This window comes from Marmota flaviventris, chromosome 2 (assembly GCF_047511675.1).
Source record: "Marmota flaviventris isolate mMarFla1 chromosome 2, mMarFla1.hap1, whole genome shotgun sequence".
NCBI classification, from domain to species: domain Eukaryota; kingdom Metazoa; phylum Chordata; class Mammalia; order Rodentia; family Sciuridae; genus Marmota; species Marmota flaviventris.
Window position 1 is genome coordinate 6,603,109 of NC_092499.1, and position 19,527 is coordinate 6,622,635.

General features: G+C 53.1%; 1 protein-coding gene across 6 annotated transcripts in view; it reads right to left on the reverse strand.

The window, feature by feature from the left end:
* The window catches only part of Evl (Enah/Vasp-like), a 143,694-nt gene that overhangs the window by 40,039 nt on the left and 84,128 nt on the right, over positions 1 to 19,527 (reverse strand). For all 6 annotated transcript variants that reach the window (XM_027946713.2, XM_027946714.2, XM_071607546.1 and 3 more), the window contains one exon: positions 7,308 to 7,476. In XM_027946713.2, coding sequence (XP_027802514.2) covers positions 7,308 to 7,476 — 169 coding nt within the window. The remainder of the gene's footprint in view (positions 1 to 7,307; positions 7,477 to 19,527) is intronic.

Genomic DNA, 19,527 nt, shown 5'->3' on the forward strand with positions numbered 1-19,527 from the left:
TATTTTTGGTACTGGGGTTGAACTCAGGGGCACTCAAACACTGAGCCACATCCCCAGCCCTATTTTGTATTTTTCATTTATAGACATGGTCTCCCTGAGTTGCTTAGCACCTTCCTTTTGCTGAGGCTGGCTTTGAACTTGCGATCCTCCTGCCTCAGCCTCCCAAGCCCCTGGGATTATAGGTGTGTGCCACTGCAACCAGCCTATGTTTCTTATTAATCAATCGACAAGCATCACTTGACTTCCAGGAGCAATGGCAGGGTCAGCAGGGAAAGACACAAAGGAGACAGACAGAAGCCAGACCTGCGGGGCTAGCAGCAGGGACTCAACGGTGAAATGCCTGGTCCCTGAGCTTCTGCTCCTTAGACATTTGGAAGAGAAGTATCTCAAGTACTTCAGGACTCTGTTTAGTAAGATGCACTCAGTGAGGCCATGGGGGGTGGAAAGGCACTGCGGGCTGGAGCTGCCATCTGTCTCCTGACCCTGTAGCTCTGAGTCACGAGGCCTAACACCATGGAACTTGCATCTCAGCTACTCTCCCAATGCAGGAGGATCGCAGTCCCAGGCCAGCCTGGGCAGCTCAGTGAGACCCATCTCAAAATAAAAAGGGCTAGGGATGTGGCTCTGTGGTACAGCACCCCTGGTTTGATCCCTAGTACCACACACACATGCACACGCACACACACACAATTACATATGTGAAGTCTTGCACAGGTGAGGGCACACAGTGGGCTGTTATAATCAAGGTTCCTATAAATCAAGAATGCAGGCAGAGTCTAGATGAGTCAGGACAGCCACCATCGGGCACCTGACAGCCGGGTTTTGCTTTAGGAGTGGTGTGAGATGCTTCTCGGATCTGGTGAGGCTTTGAGCTCCAGGTCCTGTGACTGAGGTTGACAACTGCTCTCTGCACCAAGCCCCTGCAGGACGGTGAGCTCAGGAAGAGGTCTGAGGGGCCAAAGGGACATAGCTAAGGAGCCTTGGGCACCACGAGGACCCTGGCATGTCGCTCTCCTTATTGCTCCCACCACTGCACTGCTGGGAAGGGAGACGTTGAGCTCGGCCAGTGCGGGCAACGTCTGGATGGGTGCTCCTCCGTCTTGGCCAGGTGGGAGGTGGGCTTGGTCTTCCTGAGCAAGCAGTGGGCGGGTGGGAGAGCACACACACTAAGCCAGCCCAGGAAGGCAGTTGTCACACTCGTTACATACTGACGACAGATGTTTCCAGCCATGTCTGTGCCGGGCTCCTGCCTGGCTCTCTAGTGGTGCTCTTTGCACCAGGAGTACAGATTCACGTGTCTACACAGCTGAGCCAACAGGATGGAGCCAAGTGACAGTGTAGTTCTGGGTCAGCAGGAGGCCCCCTGCAGTACATGCATCAAAGAACTACAAAGTGAAGGTAGCTGCGAGAGCTCTTAAGGTCAGGGACACCTTGACGGAGCAGTGGCCAGGGTGTGGGTGGGACAGCTGGCTCCCTGAATCTGGGTTGAACTCCACGCTCAGCTTTCTGTTTTTATATCTCTTCAGTGGACATTAGCAAAGGGAGCTGGCCACAGGAAACTGTGGGAGAAGTTCTAGAAACTACAGTGTAGAAGAACGTTGAGCGATAACAAAGGAAGTCTAAAGAAGAGTCTCCCAGGCATTGTGACGGCTGCCTCCAGCTAGTGGAGGGGAGGCTGTGGGAAGTGAGGCTTAGCCTCCTAGGATGTGACTTCTCTGGCTGGCTACCTTCTTAGTGGGGAGACCCAGGAGGAGGTTGGTGCCCCCCCAGAATACAGAGAAATCACTGAAAGGAGTTCACTAGGATTATGAATTCAATCCTCTCTTTTTGTACCTGGGAGGTTGAGGCCGGGCAGAATGAGTGACTGTGCCTGGTTGTAGGTAAGCGATCGGGAGGACTGGACTGGAAGGTGGGCCTGCAGCCTGGGACAGGGAGCGGCCTCCAGCACCAGTAGGATGGATTGACACTTCTTCCAAGAATCCCCTCTGGTCTTACCCTGACCTCGGGAGACTTGCAGGCTGGATCTGGCTGCAGGACGTTCAGGGGACTAGATTGGGAGGGGCCATGGTGCCTTCCTTGGGGACACATCCCTGCTCTGTAGTTCTCAGGGTCCTGGGTGACACATGCTGGCCTCTGACTCCAAGCTCTCGGACCAGCCATTGTCGTTGGATCTATACATGGAGACTATAGGCTCCCTACCAGTGCTTCCAGCTGCCATCTACCCACATCCCAAATCCTCAAGTGCTTTGGAGACAGTTAATGTACTGGGGACGAGAAAAGCAAAGGGTTTTCAAAGGGTTTGGGTTAAGATCCTGGTTTTACTGCTTTTCAATTCAGTAACTCTGGACATGGTGTGTCAGTCTCCTCATGTATCAATGAAGTGCTCTCATAAACAACACTCCCTGGGTACCCTCGAGAACATGCATTTCTACAGTTAGGGTTAGGGGACATCCCTAGGAGCAGAACCGCTAGAAGGGAATGGCCATTTTAAAACTTATTTTGACTTTTTGAAGATACATTTCTAAACGCCTCTAAAGAAGGATAGTCCAATGCAGTGTGTTTTGGATACACATGTCGGTGACACACACACGTCACTTGACCGTCTGTAAGGAGGAGAGGTCCTGTGTGTCCAAGGGCCAGACAGACCTGATTGCTGGCTCCGCCATCTCAGTACCCGCCTGGTGCTTCCACTGCTCTACTGACTCTGCTTGGAATGTCGTGGGACCTTGCTGGACACTGCACTGGGGCAGGTCCACGTTTGGTTATTGAAGTTTCATTGAATGTCCCTCTCCAGACACTGCCCTGCAGAGATAACCACATTTCTGACTTCTGTCACCTTCAGTAACTTTTGCCTGTTCTTCATAGAAATGGATTTGTATGGTGCATATTCTTTTGTTTTTGACTTCTTTCACTCCACACAATGTCTGAGGTCCATCCATGTTATCACCTATATCAGCATTTGATTTTTTTTTTAAAGTACCAAGGACTGAACACAGGGATGGAACCACTGAGCTTTGTCCTCAGAGTTTTTATTTTATTTTGAGACTAGATCTTGCTAAGTTTCTGAGTCTGACCTTGAACTTGCGACCTCTTGCCTCAGCCTCCTGTGGCATTCAATTCTTTTTGATTGCTACATACATTCCATTTTGAACCACAAATAACTTCTCCATTTTCCTGTAGGTGGGCTCTTGGATAGTTTCCAGCTCTTAATGTCATGAAGAAGACTGCTCTGAATATTTGCAACCTGTCTTGTGGTGGACACAGGCACTCATTTCTCTTGCGTTTGTACCGGGGGAGGGGTTATATGGCAGGTGTGTATTTACTTAATTTAAGTAGGTTTAATCAAATAATTTTCAAAGCAGCTGCTCCCCTCCCAGCAGCAATACAGGGCCAGGTGCTCGGCCCTTGGCACTGCCTGTCTCCTCGGCCCTAGCTTCTTGGTGTGTGTGGTGCTGTCACTACAGTTTCCTCCCTTTGCTGGGCTGGAACTCAGGGCCTCGCACGTGCTGGGCGCCCCCTCTACCGCTGAGCGATGCTCCCTCACTGGAGTTTCCACCTGGACGCCCCTGCTGAGCGGTCAGAGGCGACCTTCACACGCACCCGTGTTTCTTCTGTCCTACTGCTCTCAAGGAATCCTCCTTCAGTTGGTTTTTTTTTTTTTTTTTTTTGCTCAATTTTGAAAGAAATATCTGTCTCTCACTAATTCACAGGAGTTCTACATGACCTCTCTGTCTCATTTAAACATACACATTGCGAGTGTCTTCTCCCCACCTGTGGTTTACCTCTTAGTACAGTTTTTTTTTTAAACGAAGAGAATGTCTCAATTTTAATGAAGTCCAACAACAATTTTTCTTCTACAGTCAATGTTTCTGGTGTCATATTCGAGAAGTTTGCCTTCTGCAACGTCATGCAGTTTCCCTGCATTTTGTTCTAAAATGCAAATCTTTAGTGCAAATCTGTCATTCATGCAAATCTAAAATGTAAATCTTTACTGACTGACTTGTCACCCTTTTGTGATGAGGTCTCACCATGTTGCCAGGCTAGTCTCCTACTCCTGGGCTCTGGCGGCTCCCGCCTTGCCCCGAGTGACAGGGACCGCAGGGTCAGCCTGTGCCAGCTTGCTGTTAATCCTTTTAAATTGGAGAATTGTGTCACAGGGGCCAGCACGAGGTCTGTTTTGGTCAATGTTTTGTGTGCACTTGAGAAGACCGTATATTGTCGAGCTGTTGGCTATAGTTTCTACAAATATAAATTAGGTCAAGTTTTCTACGCTTTTGCTAATTTCTACTGCCCACTACTGTACAGCTCACTACTTGGAGGTATGATTAGATTCTTTCCATATGTTCCTGAATTGGTCTATTTCTCGGAACCTGTAGATCAGCCCATTCTTGTTTTCTATATTTCGAACATATCGTACCAGATGCATAGAAATTTTGGGTTGCTCTAACTCTCCTTTCAATTGACCCTTTTATGATGAAAAAGGTCAGTCTTTCTCTTTAGTAATTCCTGTTGGCTTGGGATCTATTTTATGCTAGGTTAATCAACTTTTACACCAGCTTATTTTGGTTAAATGTTTATAAAGGTTATTTTTCTACTCTTTTACTTTTTCTCCTCTATCAGCTTTATTTTAAAATTCATTTTCTAAGACTTGGCAGGACTTATCTGGATGGGGCTGGGGGTTTGGCTCGGTGGTAGAGCACTCGCCTAGCGAGCTCAAGGCCCTGGGTTCAACCTGCAAAATAATAAAAAAAAAAGACTCATCTGGATCCTTGTTGAAGATCAGCTTCTTTTAGAATGTTGCACTTCCTGAATAGGAGCCCATAATCAGAGTGCTTGCTTGGGTTTTATTTTGGGGGTGTGTAGGAGTAAGGGGGACTGCCTCTCCTAGTCTTTTCAAGGAAGCCCTGCAACTCTAAATACTGTCTAATACGTTTCTGAAGCCTCTGAGTAAAATTAGTCAAGAGCTCTTTACAAAACAAGCTGTTGGTGGAGAACTATCTTCTTGACCCTATATATTTACTTGCATTCTATCATGGATAGAATGTTCTTCTCAGAATCTTACTGTAAGGCAGCGGGCCTCAGGGGCTGGCAGTACAATACTTCACATCTCCCAACAGTGTGTTTGTGAATTAGTCTGTTTTTCATTACTATAGTGAAATACCTGAGGGAGTCTAACTTTATAAAGAAAAAAGGTTTATTTATATCATAGTCTTGGAGGCTCACAGGGCCATATCTGGTGACAGCCTCCTTGCCAGCAAAGTCCCACGATGGTGTAGGGCATCCCATGGCAAGAGACAGGGAGCCTTTGAGTGTGCCCCTTCCTGTCCCATTCAATTCAGTCATGGGGACTCTGCCCTTATCCAATCCTAGTCACCTCGCCAAGGCCCCATCTCTAAACACCACTGTTGGATTAATTAATATCTCCTTCCTAAGGATGAGAATTAAATTCCAACCTGTGAACCCCTGGGGGACACCCAAACCTACAAACCATGCAGCTCATAAGCAGGCTCTTCCTCTGACTGAGTCAGATCCTGTCTGTGAGAGTGTCCATGCTGGCTCTGGCTCTGGGCAGGTATGAAAGGCGAGATTCCCCTCCACGCGCACCCTCGAGGTGTGGGAAAGGTGCACAGCCTCCTCGTCAGGCCTCCCCAGGTGGAGGCGCTGCTGCTCCCTGGTTGCTGCACACTTCACCCAGCTTCCAGACCTGTCACAGGCAGATGCCCTTCCTTGGGGCCTAAAGTCGCCCCAACATTCAGGGTGGGGTCTGGGCAACTCTGAGTAGAAGGCCTGTGCCTCTCTTCTCTGGACTCCGCCTCAACCAGGCCACTCTAACTTCCTTCACACTGCCCTAGAACTCAGCCCGAGAACTCAGGACATGTTTGTGGCCCCACTCAGTGCTAACTAACGGTCCCCTAGGCGTCCACTCTCCTGTGAGGAGGCAGAGAGGTGCGGAGGATCCCCGGACAAGTGCATCTGGGATTCAGGGAACCCAGCTCTCCAGGCTGGTCCCTTCCCAGCACACCATGCTGTCTTCACAGCGGGCCTTGGGAGCAACCCAGAGGCATGAGGGCATCAAGACTTGTCACAGTAGAAGCCACCGTGTCTGGAGCAGACCCTAGAGGTGTACCGGGTAATGGACCTTACATCAGTGGGCCTCTCAGCCTCCATGACCTCCTTACATAATGGGCCTCTCAGCCAGGTGATTCTACCTCATTGTCCAGCTCCCATGGGGTGACGTGGAAATCTGTGCCATGTTATGGTTGTCACCATAATTGGGGCCAAGAGTGCTATATACCCTGTAACCTGTCACACAGTGTCTTTATAAGGCAGATCCAGAACCAGTGAGTAGGAAGAACAGGGAAGCAGCTTCTAGAGTGTTTCTGGGAATACCTTCATGCCATAAAGGTTCACAACAAAGGAGAGGGCTGCCCGGACCACCTCATGTCGGGCCTCGAGGTGGGGATGCCCCTTGTAGCCACAGAAACCCAACAGGGCTGTTTTGTCATGGAGACCCATTCAACAGGCAGCACACTAAAAGCAGAACCCCAAAAGTTCCTGTTCTCTTTCCTAACTGCTAACGCTGTGCTTCTTTGGGCCACAGTTGGCAGCCCTTTGCTCCACTGGCCAGAGCTTGCCCTGCAGAGGCTGCCCGAGTCCCTGCTTTAGCGGAGTTTCTCATGGCTGCTGAAAGCCCGCATCTGTGAGCTCCCAACTTACAGCTGGGGACGCGCAGTCGGCCTCCGAGGAGACAGGAGAAAGGGCAGGGCACACGTCAAGTCGCGTGGGTAAGCCAACAGCCCACATCTGCAGGTCTCGACTTCAGTCTGCATCGTGTCACACAGGGCGTGGGACACGGGAATCACCTTGCATTCACACAGTATTTACCAGGCGCACTCACAAAAGACTCATCTGATTGGCCCATGATATACCATCAGGGAGAAATAGTCCCATTCTCCACGCATCTCAATACTCTTTCCAAAGTAAGGTGTAAGACTGCTAAACCAACAATCGGAACAGCTGCCTTCCATATGTTTATGAAGCGCAGGGTAACCGTGCTCTGTATTTTTCAAAGCTTTTTCACATCTACTATTCTATTCTAATCACACAATGACACGGTGAAGAAGGCAGGGTGAAATCACTATCTGCTCATGAAAGTCAGGGGAGTCTGCCTAAGGCCTCATTGGCTGGAGTGCAAGGCTGCAGAGGCAGAATGTGAACCCAGAGCCTCTGGTTCCAAATATTGGCCTTTTGCTTTCTGGTCTCTTCCCCGGGGGCGAGGAGTTGGCGCTCAGGCTGGGGCCACTCACCTGCTGGTCCTGTAGCTTGACTCCGACGACCCTAAAGCTGTTGCTGGCAGTGTTGTGGTAGATGTTGATGCGGCTGAATCCCTGCTGGCCAGGCTTGATGGGCACCCACTTCTTACTGGTGTCGTCGTAGACCATCACGGAGGCCCGGGCTTGGCAGATGCTCTGTTCACTGCAGAACAAGAAAGACCCGACTCGTCAGCCTCAACTCTAGTGGATGGGCGCTGGCTCTGCCTTTTTCTGGAACTGAGGCTACTTGCCATAGGCCTTCTAACTGCCAAACTTGGAGCTGTGTGTGGAAGGGCTGCCCTGGAGGTGATAAGTCCCATTCTTAAAAGGCCACGCGGAGTGAACAGCAGGTTCTGAGCCCAAACTACGAATAGGTGGAAAAGATGCCCAGCTTTGCTTTCAGGGAAAAGGCACTGGAACCTCTTGAGAGGAATTACTATTACAACTTGCCAGCCACCTACAGTATTCTAGGTACTGCACGAAACAAGGCAACGCACTGAAGCACCTACACTTGACAACTTCAACGGTAGCTGCCTATTACCCCTGTTTTTCAAAGAAAAGAGTGGCCCAGAGGCTGAGGGAGATGTATACAAGTCCACACAGGTGTTCAGTGATGAATTTGGGATTTCCAACCAGTTCTGTCTGACCCTAGAGCACAGAACACGGAGAATTCTTTGCAACATCCAATGTGATGGGACAGCATTAGAGACAACACGAAGACAATGAAGGGGTTGGGTAATCTAAAGAGTGGGTGACAAATCAAAACAGGCAGGTGGCTGCCCTTCCCTTTGCTGAAGGCATTGCCTACAAGGCCACCTCTTCAGTCCAGAGTGATCTCAGAAGCAGCCCCTGCAGGGTACATGCTGACACTAAAATCAGGACGCAAAAATGCTCTTCCCTTCAGAGCCCCCGGCTCCTCACTACCAACAGCCCAAGATCTTGAATGCAGTTCCAGCCTCGGGCACAGCAGGATCCCCAAATTCAAGATGTGTGGAAGGTAGGCTGAGGACAGCAGGAAGTGGCAATTATCAGAAATGCCACATAAAGACAACGAGGCCTGTAAGGAAACCTGGAGCCCAAGGACTCGGGAGCAGTAACAGGAGGAAAGCAGGACAATGATAATGGCGGAGAGACAGCGGTCAAGAAATAAGCCACATCCCGTCCCCTTCATAATCATATTTAAGAAGGCAGGGAACGAAAACATTTGGGAAAGATCTCTCCCCCTAACCCTGTAGCTACTGGGTAACAAAAGTAAAGTTTTAAAAAACAGATTGGTCTTCAGCGACTTGGAACCTGTTGGGTTGGATCCTAAGTGTCCCAGAGGACTGGGCTTCCTGGGACCTGTTCGTCGCTCAGATTGAGGATGATGGGGAGTATGGATTTTTATGATCTTAACACCACCTCTGGGCATCCAACTGAACTCTGTGTGCGCTTGATGGGCTCCACCCTGCTGGCTCCTCACTGTGGTCTGGGGCGGCTGTCCATCCCCTGGGCAGGCCTGTGCTGGGGCTTGGTGTGGCTGGCAGCTATGCTGGGACAGAGCAGCCGGGGTTTTGGTCTGTGGTGAGCCACATCCTTTTCCATGACTCATCCTTCATCCCGCCAACACTAAAGGGACAGCACCTACGTTTCTGTGCCTCGAGCTTGGAACACTGTACCCTCTGAGAGAGCTGGGTTAGGAGGAGCTGCCACCTGGTAGTTAAGTCTCTGGGCATGAGGTCTAGTAGAAATCAGAGCAAACCATCATGCACGCTGTCACTCAGACCTGGATGAGTCTCTCAACACAAACCACCTGTGAGCCGAGTTATGGGATCAGCTCTGTCACTTACTGCCATTGATACACCCTGGTGCTCACGGGGATTGGGGGAAGAGGGGATATTTTCCAGATACTTCTCAGGGACTGGAGCCACCCATAGACGCAGCAAAGTATCAGCCAACAAAACATGCCTGCATCGTCATGATGATCTGAGCTGGATCCCAGCTGCACTGCTTCTGATGTGAACCAAAGCCCGGTGATGACTGGGGGCGGGGGAACCGTGTGATAGGGCGATGCCTCTGAGGGTCCCTGTGTGCTGTCGTGGAAGTGGCTTTGACCTCCTTTAGGAGAACCTGTCATGGGAGCAGAGCCGACCTATGGTCCCTGGTGTGTACATCAAGGCCGTGTGTTCCCCAGGCCCCTCCAGCTACTGACCAACATGGCAGGGGGACCATGTTGGCCCATGCTTGCCCAACATGGTGTGGGGACGGCCCATGAGCCTGGATTTTCTCAGGGCTGTGCTGTGGTCCGAGAGGGCTCTGCTCTCCCTCCTGCCCTCTTCCTTCACAGACCTCACCCCGGATCCCCCCTTGACGCTCTGCTGCCCACTCCTGCTCCCTCCACCCTCCATCGTGCTTTCCCAGAAAATCCTCTACACGCCAACTATCTGCATAGCCTTGGCACTGCTTCCTTCACGCACTGTGACGGTGCAGGCCCCGTGAGGCCAGGTGCACATCTGCCTCATTCTCTGTTGTGCATAGCCAGTGCTTAATAAATGCTCACTGGAGACTCAGTGCTGAGAAGGACCCTAGATGATCTAAGCCTGTTGATGACCGGTGACACCAAGCCTGTGAGCAACGGGGACAGACTGCTTTCCCCAGCAGCCCCTGTGTCACATGGCCTTGGTCCAGAGCATCTTCCTGGCCTGGGTGACACTCTGCTCACTGCTCTGCAGAGTTGCAGAGGGTGTTCTGCTGCACAACTGAAGGAATGCCTTGGCTCCTCTGTGACCATCCCCACGACGCTGCCGGTCCCTTCGCCATCCCTGTGACTCTTCTCTGTCAAGTGCCTCACGTGGCATGTTCTCCTCTAGGGTCTGGGTCCTAAAGCTGGTGTGGCATTTGGGCCTTGGTCTGACAAGCAGAGGCTGGTGAGTGAAGAATGAGGGGGGAAGGCCAGCCCTGCCCCCGGGAGCTCCCAGCCGGCAGGGCAGGGAGCCAGGGCACCTTCCTGCAGAAAGCGCTGTGTGGGCTTCACGAGGGAGACAATCCAGGAAGCAGATGTGGGACTCTAGGCGGAGGAGACAGGCAGCCTGGGCAGGGTACCACGTGGCACGCAGAGCCGCAGGCCCCCGTGGGGGCAAAGCGTACCTGGGGTCCCCCCATACCTTTCAGGGTGTTAGGAGCACAGACGATGGAAATGGAGTGTTGTACTGGGCTGCCACCTACTAGGTGCTCAAATAGCAGTGACTGTTATAGTTATTGCAATTATAGCCACAGGTTCCTTTTTTTTTCCTGTTGTTTTTAACGCTTTAGGTTCAAATTAAACTTGTGGTTAACCAAAACCCCTGGGTGCCCCCATCTGATGAGTGTTGTCTGTTTCTGCTTATTTCATGGCCACTAACAGATCTGAACACAAGGGAAGGCACATTTATTCCACTCACGTCTGTCTTGCTAGCTTGGGCTTATTACCCCTCCAGTTTTTGTTTTGGTTTGGCGACTCGTGGTGGCTATCCAGCCCGTGGCTGCCTGGGCTCTGTGGCTCCAAGTACCTCCCCTGGTGAAACCCAAACTGCAGTGCACGTGTTCTGCAGCATCATGGTACATGCGAAAAGAGTGAGCTGCTTTTTGAAAGCACATATGTACAAAGTTCTCTTTACTAAATAAAAGGCTATTTCCTTGTCCTTCCCAATGGGACCATGTCCCTAGGACTTTGTGGACCTGGCCACGGTGCCCGCCTTCCTTGGCTCTGCAAAGGAGAGCAAGGCTGCTGCTCCCAGGCCTACATCTCCCACAGGACGCTCCTACGTAAGCAAACAAGTGGTCAGGTGCTGGGACCTCTCCAGCACCTCTCCAGGGTGTTGTCAGTGAGGCGGAAGGTGGATGGACTCCCTCAGGAGCTCATGGGCTGCTCAGAGTGGCCGGCCTAACTGATTCTCCTCTCAGGAGAAGACTCTAGAACAGCAGCCCGACTCCCTCCCCACAACGGGCTTTGGCACAGGTGTCTGTGGGCCTGCCGCTTCCCTGCAGCAGCAGGAGATAGACCCAGCAGTCAGCTGCACTCTGTCCACTCGGAGGAGAAATGCTGTGTGACTGTGGGCCTGGTTTCCTCATCCTGAGGACCTTGCTGACCTTGGAGGTTCCCAGACAAGTAAGCACGCCCTGAGCTCTGCTAAGGAGCCCACACTGGGCCAGCGGGGAGCAGGCTTGGTCTCTGTCCTGAGTTGGGTGACTTTCTTTTTTAGGCCACAGAACGCTTTGGAATAAGTTGAAATATTCCACTTACAAGGAACAAAGGCGACACATCCTGTGTGTTCTGCACACAACTCTGAGCCTGACTGTGGATCAACTCAGGACAGAGACCAAGCCTGCTCCCCTCTGGCCCAGTGTGGGCTCCTTAGCAGAGCTCAGGCGTGCTTACTTGTCTGGGAACCTCCAAGGTCAGCAAGGTCCTCAGGAGATTTCCTATCTCAACATAAGAAATCACTGAAGCAGTTGGAGGTAAGACTAACGGACAGAAAGCTCACGGCACACACCCGGGTGAGAGCCACCTGCAGTCGGCCTGTCTCTTGCTCTCTCAGAGCCTAGAAAAGTGCAGGTTCCATACCCTGCCACCTATGGACGCTGGCCCTACCACTCTGGTGGCCAGGAACAAGGTTTCTGAAGTCCTCGAGGCTCGCCTGGGCACTCCATCTGAGCCCGCTCTATCCGAGCACAGCTGACCTGGGGCCCTCTGCTCTGTGAACCTCTTCAGGCCTTTCAGAGCACCTGCTACAAGAGCAAGGGCAACAGACAATCCAGAGTGGAGAGACCTGCTGGAAAACACGAGGCCAGGGCTGAGCCTGAGAGGCCACGGGACTTGCCCACTGGAGAGAGCTGGCTTTTGCCCGGGCCACACACTTCTCAGTTTGTCCTGTTTCTTGGTGTCTGTCCCACTGGGCTGAGAGCTCTTCGAAGGCGGAGGCTCTGCCATATTCCCTTGGTAAACTCAGTCTTTACAGGGTGCAGGCACGAGTAGCTGTTGGACAAGTGACTCCAGGAGTGGAAAAAGCAGTGCATCTGCGATCATGTGCCCAGGGGACGTCCCTCTTGCAACGCTACACAGTCCATTCTCACAGTGAGCAGCTGCCAGCTACCAGCAGGTGTCACAGATACCATCAGCACTTGGTGTCACCACCAACTGGGACGGAAGTCAGAACCACAACACCGACGGAGGCCCACTGTGCAAAGCAGGGCTGCTGGGGCTGCGGCTCCAGGTACCTCTCAGCTCGGCCAGGCCAAGCCTAGGGACAGAGAGCTGTGGGGAGGCTGGCCACAGTGTAACCTCTCTCTGAGGCCTCGGGGAGTGCAGGCTGCCCTCCTCTGCTCCCCGGGAGGGTTCTCTTAGGGCCACACTCTTAGGTGCTTGGGTCTCTTACTGGTTCCCCCAGAAGAGCACAATGGTCCTGTCAGCCGATGCCCTGACTTGGCTGCTCCTTCATACAGCTCACCCCCTGTGCTGGGGACTCAACTTGTCTCCCCACCAGCACTAGCATCTGCCCATGACCGAGGGGCATTCTGGAGGAGGGGCATTCAGCGCCAAAGACAGACAGTCCCAGCCAGTCCTCGGGGGTGCACCTGCCAAGCCCTGCGAGCTGACATGAGCTGGTGCCCACCGAGCTCCCAGCAGCCCCTCGGCCCCTCTGCTTTGCCCCAAGCTCCTGCTCTACATCCTCCTTCACTCCCAAGCCCCCACTGGACCTGGCTTGTGTCCTGAGGTCACACTGAAACAGCTCCAAAGGTTGCCCCGACCCTGCTCTGGAATCGATCACCACTGGTGACACCTAATCCTCATTTTGGAAAACCTCTCCTGACCAACTCAGTCGTCCACTCCCTGGCACCTCCATTGACCTCTCAGAGTCCTCCCAGCCTGCTCAGAGCCTTCTCCCCACTCACTTCAACATCGAGGGTCCTGAAGCTGGGCCCAGGAAAGGCCTCGCTAGACTAAGTCCTGCGGAGTGGTTCGAGAACGTGGCTGTGCACGCGCTGGCACCAGCCACAGCAGCCCGCTCCAAGGGGCTGCTCCAGAGTCACTCTCAAGGCTCGGCTTTCCCACACGCGCCCTGCTTAGCTCCTTCCTCTTCCCGTCGTTCTCAGAACCGCGTGCTGCAAGGCTCAGAGAGCCGCTCCTGGGGCGCTCTCACTCCACTGCAGCAGAGCCTAACGCCAGGGCCCGGGTCTCCCTGTTAACACACACTCTGGCTGATTCCGCAGCAAGCAGTCCGGGACGAGAACCTCGCCTTCAGACCGCGCTCTTTCACCCCCAGAAGAGTTTACCTGATCGCCAGTGTGTTGGCGTCCCTCCGCTGACCCATCTGATCCCAGCCCTCTTTCTAAACTAGGAACCACATCTCCAGCTTCTAGACCTGCCTCAGAGAACTCCAAACCCAACTTATGCAAGCAGGAAGCATTCTTCCCACCATTCCCTGGTTCAGAAAATGGACCCCCAACCCCTGTCCCAAGGTCCCATCTGAAACCTGAAAGTCACTCAATCACTGTCTTGTGCCTCGCCCTCTGTGACAAACAGGCCACCCACTGGACTCTTTCTTTCCTACAATGCTGGGGATGCAACCTGGGCCATCTATACCCTAGGCAAATACTCCACCATGGAGCTGTGCCCAGCCCCAAAGGACTTCTTAATCTCTCTCCTCTCTGCCCGTCTGTGGTCACTGCCTCAGTCCTGGCTGTCTCTCATTGGATGTCATGATGGGTTCCTGCTGACCCTCCTGCCTCCAATTCCAAGTCTCCTGAACCCCTTTTGCAGTGTCACCAGAGGTGTTCATCAAAGGCACACCAGATGTATCTCTGCCCTCACTGGGAGCTCTGCCCCTCCCAGGCTTTGACTCATACAAGCTGCTCAACGCCTCTGCTGTCTCCCTGTCTGCATCTCACCTTAGCTACCCAATCTCTCCTTCCTCTTTCCTCATCTTCCTGGGAGGTGTGTGGAGGACTCAAAGGCTTGCAGGTGGAGCTCAGCACAGGGAGTGTGGTCAGCTCCCTGCTCCTGCAGCCCTCGGGCTCCCCACCTTCCCCTGCAGAGCCCAGTCTTGTGGAGATACTCAGGGCCTTAACAGACACGGTCCCTCATGGCCTCTCTGCCCCAGATCATGCTGTTCCTTCTGCCCAGACACTTCCTCCAGCCTCGCTATGGGTAGCTCCAAACCCCAGAGCTGCAGATATGCTACCTCTTTTAGAATGGGAACCGAGTGCTAGAGGAGGGAGCGTGCTGGGCCTGGGGGAGGAGTGCCCATCTTTAGGGCTAACGCAACATCAGTGATTTACACACAAGGCAGTGCTCGGAGCAGTCCGTGTGCTCAGGAGTTCTCTGCCCCTGGCCTGCTCCGAGGTCCCGTGCGCTTCTCACCAGTTTCAAGATTTCAGGAAAGCTCTTTAGAGCCCATCTGCCTCCAGAGACCATAAGCTCCTGGCTGCATCTGAGCCATCGGAGCCACCAGAGCCCAAGTGGGCTGCTGCCTGACTTGACAGGCCAGGGCCTGGTAGGTGGTGGAGGAACTCAGAAGTGGTGAATGGGGGCCCTGGAGACAAGTGCACCTGAGCAGGCTGTGGGCCCCCTGTGGAGTCCGGATTTGTTCACTGCCTTCTCAGGAGAGAGGAGGGAGGGAGCCTCTGGGCTGGAGCAAGGCGGGCCTGGCAGCTGGCTGCAGTCGAGCCAGGACAAGGACCTGGATCAGGAGGCAGGAGCCTCTTCTTTGCGAATGCCAGCCTCCCTCTCCAAAGCACCTCTTGTGATAGTTTGGTAGCCCTCTCCTGGGACAGCCTGTGTGATTTCGTGAGAGCTCAAGACAGCCACCCCGAGGTCCCTGCTCCACTTAGCCCACTTCACACTAGGGGACTTGTCTGAAGTCACCCTCCTCCACTGTCTTGGACTTGCCCTTTCTCAAACTCTTCCCTGGTCCCTTGTGACACAGTGCCAGCTTGGCTCCTCTCCAGAATGCTCCTTTTCTGACCACTGTCTTTCCCAAGGACAGCAGCAGAGAGACAGCACTGGAGGGAGTCTGCTTGGCTGGTGGGGCACAGGGAGGCCTGGCATAGCCCACAGAGGCCAGGAAGTGAGGCTGGCTGTGCCCTCGGGGGAGGAAGGTGAGGCTCTGCAGGAGGAAGGTGCTGAGCCTCTGGACTAGCTCCTGAATCTGCTGGAGATCCAATAAGACTGAGGAAATAAGTGGGAGAGCAGTGGACCTGACATGATTGGTGCCCGGCTGACACCATGTTGAATAAGGAAAACGAAACGCCAAAGCTGCACGCGGTGAGCCCTCCGTGGAGTTCGCCTGGAGCCGCCCTGTGAGCGCCATGCAGCCATGGCTACCTCAGATTCTTTTAGCCCCTCAGGAGAAAAACAAGGTGGCAGGTCCCTCCTGGGCCCGGAGAAGCACTCTCCCTCTGGGGGCCCCGTCTTTGGGGAGCGTCCCAGGACCACTAGGAGTATTGCCAAGATCCAAAGGAGGGACAGTGGACCACTCCCAGGCCTCTGTGGGCAGTCTCCACACCCTTGCACCTGTACCCTCCTGCAGCTCTCCTCACCTGTCACCTCCAGGGAGAGCAACTCCTGGACCCCAGGAAAAGCAGGCCGATGCTCCCTGCTGGCCCCTCCCCTTCACTCTGCCCAACATGCACGTCCTGTTTATCCCTCCCCCTCGGACTCAGCAGGAGAGCCGAGGCAGGCTGACTTCTGTTTGCTTTTTGAAGTTCTGTTTATCACTGCGGCTCCAGTTACTGGGACCCCAGGATGGCTCAGTGAAAATCTGAATAACACTGGCTTGTACACTTGCTGAACTCTGCTGAATGTTATTTGTTGGCAATCAAGGATTTCTGGAGTGGGACAGGGGACCATGACTCACTTGGGCTCCGGTCACCTCTGCTTTCTCTTGGTCTGTTTCTACATTCATTGAAAAACAAACCAAGCAAACACGCACTTACTGAGCATCGAATGTATACCGAATGCATTCCCAGGCTCAGGGCTTAAAAGAAACCCAACTATCTGTTGAATACAAGATGTGGTCTGTCGTGAGTGCACATTCAGAGTCACTCTGCTAGGAGTCCTCTGAGGTGCTCGCAAGGCGAACCACCAGGGCAAGAAAGTCCCATTCATTCCACCAGGGGCTCCAGGGAGGCTGCCAGGAGGACACAGACTTTTCAAGGAGGGAGTGACCCTTCAAGGAAAAGGGAGGTGTCAGCAAAGGCACAAGGCTGGGGGTGGATGAGTGCCGCCTCCCAGGTCACCATTGGTGGCAATGTTCTTTCCCACACCTACTCCAGGGGAAGGAGGAAACCTGCTCCATGCCAGGATGTCCCAATGCAGCCATTGAGAGACAGACACCTGGAGTCCCAGCAGTGCCCAGCTGACAAGCAGCCCGCGGGGATTGTTTCAGATGGTGGAGATAGGCTGGGAGGGCACCTGCCCAGCGTCAGCCGCTGAGAGGCCGACACGCAGACACGCTCGGCCACACATCCTCCTGCACAGGGGCTTTCTCACTCCACTAGGCAAAGCAGAAAACCAACTCCCACTTTTCAAAAAATTATTTTGAAGCAGTTTTCCCTTCAGCTTTCTAGTTGAAGAATTTCAAACGTACAGAAATGTACACTTTTGTCCCAACATTTTGCCATATGTGACTTAGATATTTCTTTTTTTTTTTGCCCCCTAGATTATCTGAAAGTAAGCTGCAGATATGATGGTTCAGTCCTGGGTTCTTGACAATGTTGTTTAAAATAACAAGGTTCTGGCTAGGGGTGTGCCTCAGTGGGAGAGTACCTGCCTACCATGCACAAGGCCCTGGGCTCTATCCCCAGCACTGAAAAATATTTTTTTATTTTTAGTCATGTGAGGTTGGCGAATACAATATCCTTATCACACCAAAGGGAATCAATAATTTCTTAACAAATCTAATACAGAGGTCACTTACATTCCTGAGAATGTTTCTGATGACTTGGACCAGGCCCCACCCCTGCACAGCCCACAGTTGTGCTATCTGTTAACTCTTTTTAAAGATAGGATTTGGGTTATTTTGCGGGGGAAGGTACTGGGGATTGAATCCAAAGGTGCTTTACCACTGAGCTATACCCCAGGCCTTTTTAGTTTTGGGGACAGGGACACTTTACTAGCATTCCTGAGGCCACCAGATAGCATCTCTTTATATATGTTAATGCCACCTGCATTAACCATTGTCCCTCAAAGGTCCCCAGGTGGTGGGACCTAAGAGGTGGGCCTAGGGTCACTGGGGGTGTGTCCTTGAAAGATACGCTGGGACCAGGGTCTCTTCCTCTCAGTCTTTTTCTGCTGCCTGGCTCATGGTGGTTTGCTCCACCCATACTGCCACCATGATGCGCTGCCCTTGCCAGGGCCCAGAGTAAAGGGGCTGCCCACCTGGGATGGGAACCTTCACAACTGTGAGCTAAACAACCATTTTCTCTTTATGAGTTGATCGCATCAAATATTTGTTACAGTCATGAGATTGGCGAATACAACCATGTTTGAGAGTAAAATGAGAACATATCAGTGTACATTTTGCTAGGGGACAACATCAAAACGCGTCATTGTATCGGGAAAGTTCCACTGGGTGTTTACGGGGTAAGAGCATAAAAGGCAAAAGAAGTCTCAGTATCACTATATGGTTTTGACTCAGAAGCCAAAAAGGTCAGTTTCCTGACTGAATTTAGAGAACGGCTACAGACAGCACCGAACACAGTGGATTAGATCTGCATGCATCACCACGGAGACTGCGTGCCTGAGCCTTGTTTTGGTGAATGTGAGACATTAAGAGAGGCTTTGGGTGACTGTGCCTGCGTCCTGCGTCTGGCCCATTCATCCCCTCTTCCAGCCACTGGAGGGAGAAAAGGATCATCCACCACGGGCAATCCAATCCACATGTTTGCCTCTTCTCCCTAGGGCCACGTCCTGGGCGCACACGCAGCTACTCCTCCCCCCTGTGACACGAGTGGAATCGGACACAAGTCCTTCCTCAGTGAGTGAGTGACGTGACCGAAGGTGATGCGTACCTTGGGAAAACCCAAAGCATGATAGACAATAGGGGCCGGGTGGGTGGGACCTCCTGTCGCTCCCACGGGCAACGGTCACTTTTGCTGTGTCTCCTGTGGTCATACCCTGCTATCAGCAGGTTCCTGCTTAGGTCAGCCTTGTCCAACCGGCGCGCACTGGGGTCTGTTCTTAGAGCGCTCCACGCCCCTGCTCCGGCTGGCTGACTCTCCAACGGCCGAGTCGAGCTCCTCATTGTGGTAAAGGAGCCCCCCCACCCAGTCGCGGTAGACTTGGGGTTTCCCTCGCCCACTTCAGATCCATCAGGAAGTCCTGCAGCCATCCCTCCCAAGTCCACATCCGGCTTCCCGTCTCCACCTATGTTAGACGTAGGCTCTCCTCTCACCCATATGGGCTCCATCGGGAAGTCCTGCAGGCACCCCCCAAGTCCTGTATCTGGCTCCCTCTCTCCCCCTCGCCACCATCACCTCTTTCTGGATGGCTGGGCAGCCTCCCAGGAGGGCTTCCTGCCTCTGTTCTTGTCACACTGTGACCGTCATTTACACAATGGTCAGAGAGATGGTCCTCGGGCTGCTCCTGGAGTCTTTCCCTGTGCCAAGACCCTCCCATGTCTTCCCCATGTGACTTGATCCAAGGCCTCGCACTGCGGCTGCGCCATCAGGCTGCCGACTCTCTGCCCTTCTCTTCCCACTCTCCCCTTGACCCATGGCACCAGCTTCCTATTCCTCTTCTGACCCTTGAGACCATCAGGTTGTTCTCATCTCAGGCCACTTGCTGCCTGCCCCCACTCCTGCCCATGTTTTCATCTCCGGCACTTCTCGAGGCTGCCTGTGTCCTCACTGAGGGACAGTCACGGGGCAGGCCAGTCTTCCTGTACCACTGGCTCCTCTTGAGCTCTTATCTTCCTTAATGGGCGCCCACCCCAGCAACTTTGAGGACGAGACTATCCACTTGGCTCATCACCTAGAGCCCAGCACCTAGAGCAGCCCTGGCTGACCAGACACCTGCTCGGTTCCCTTTTTAAAAACATGTTCCCTATCCTTTGAAGTTCGCCTGGGAGTCCACTCTCCCGGGAGTGTCTCCTGGCCACCAGCTCCTGCATGCTCTACTCTTCCTGCCATGCTGCTTGGTCCTCCCCCAGGCCCTCCTCTCCTCTGTGAGTGCATCCCCCTCTCCCCAGGGCAGAGG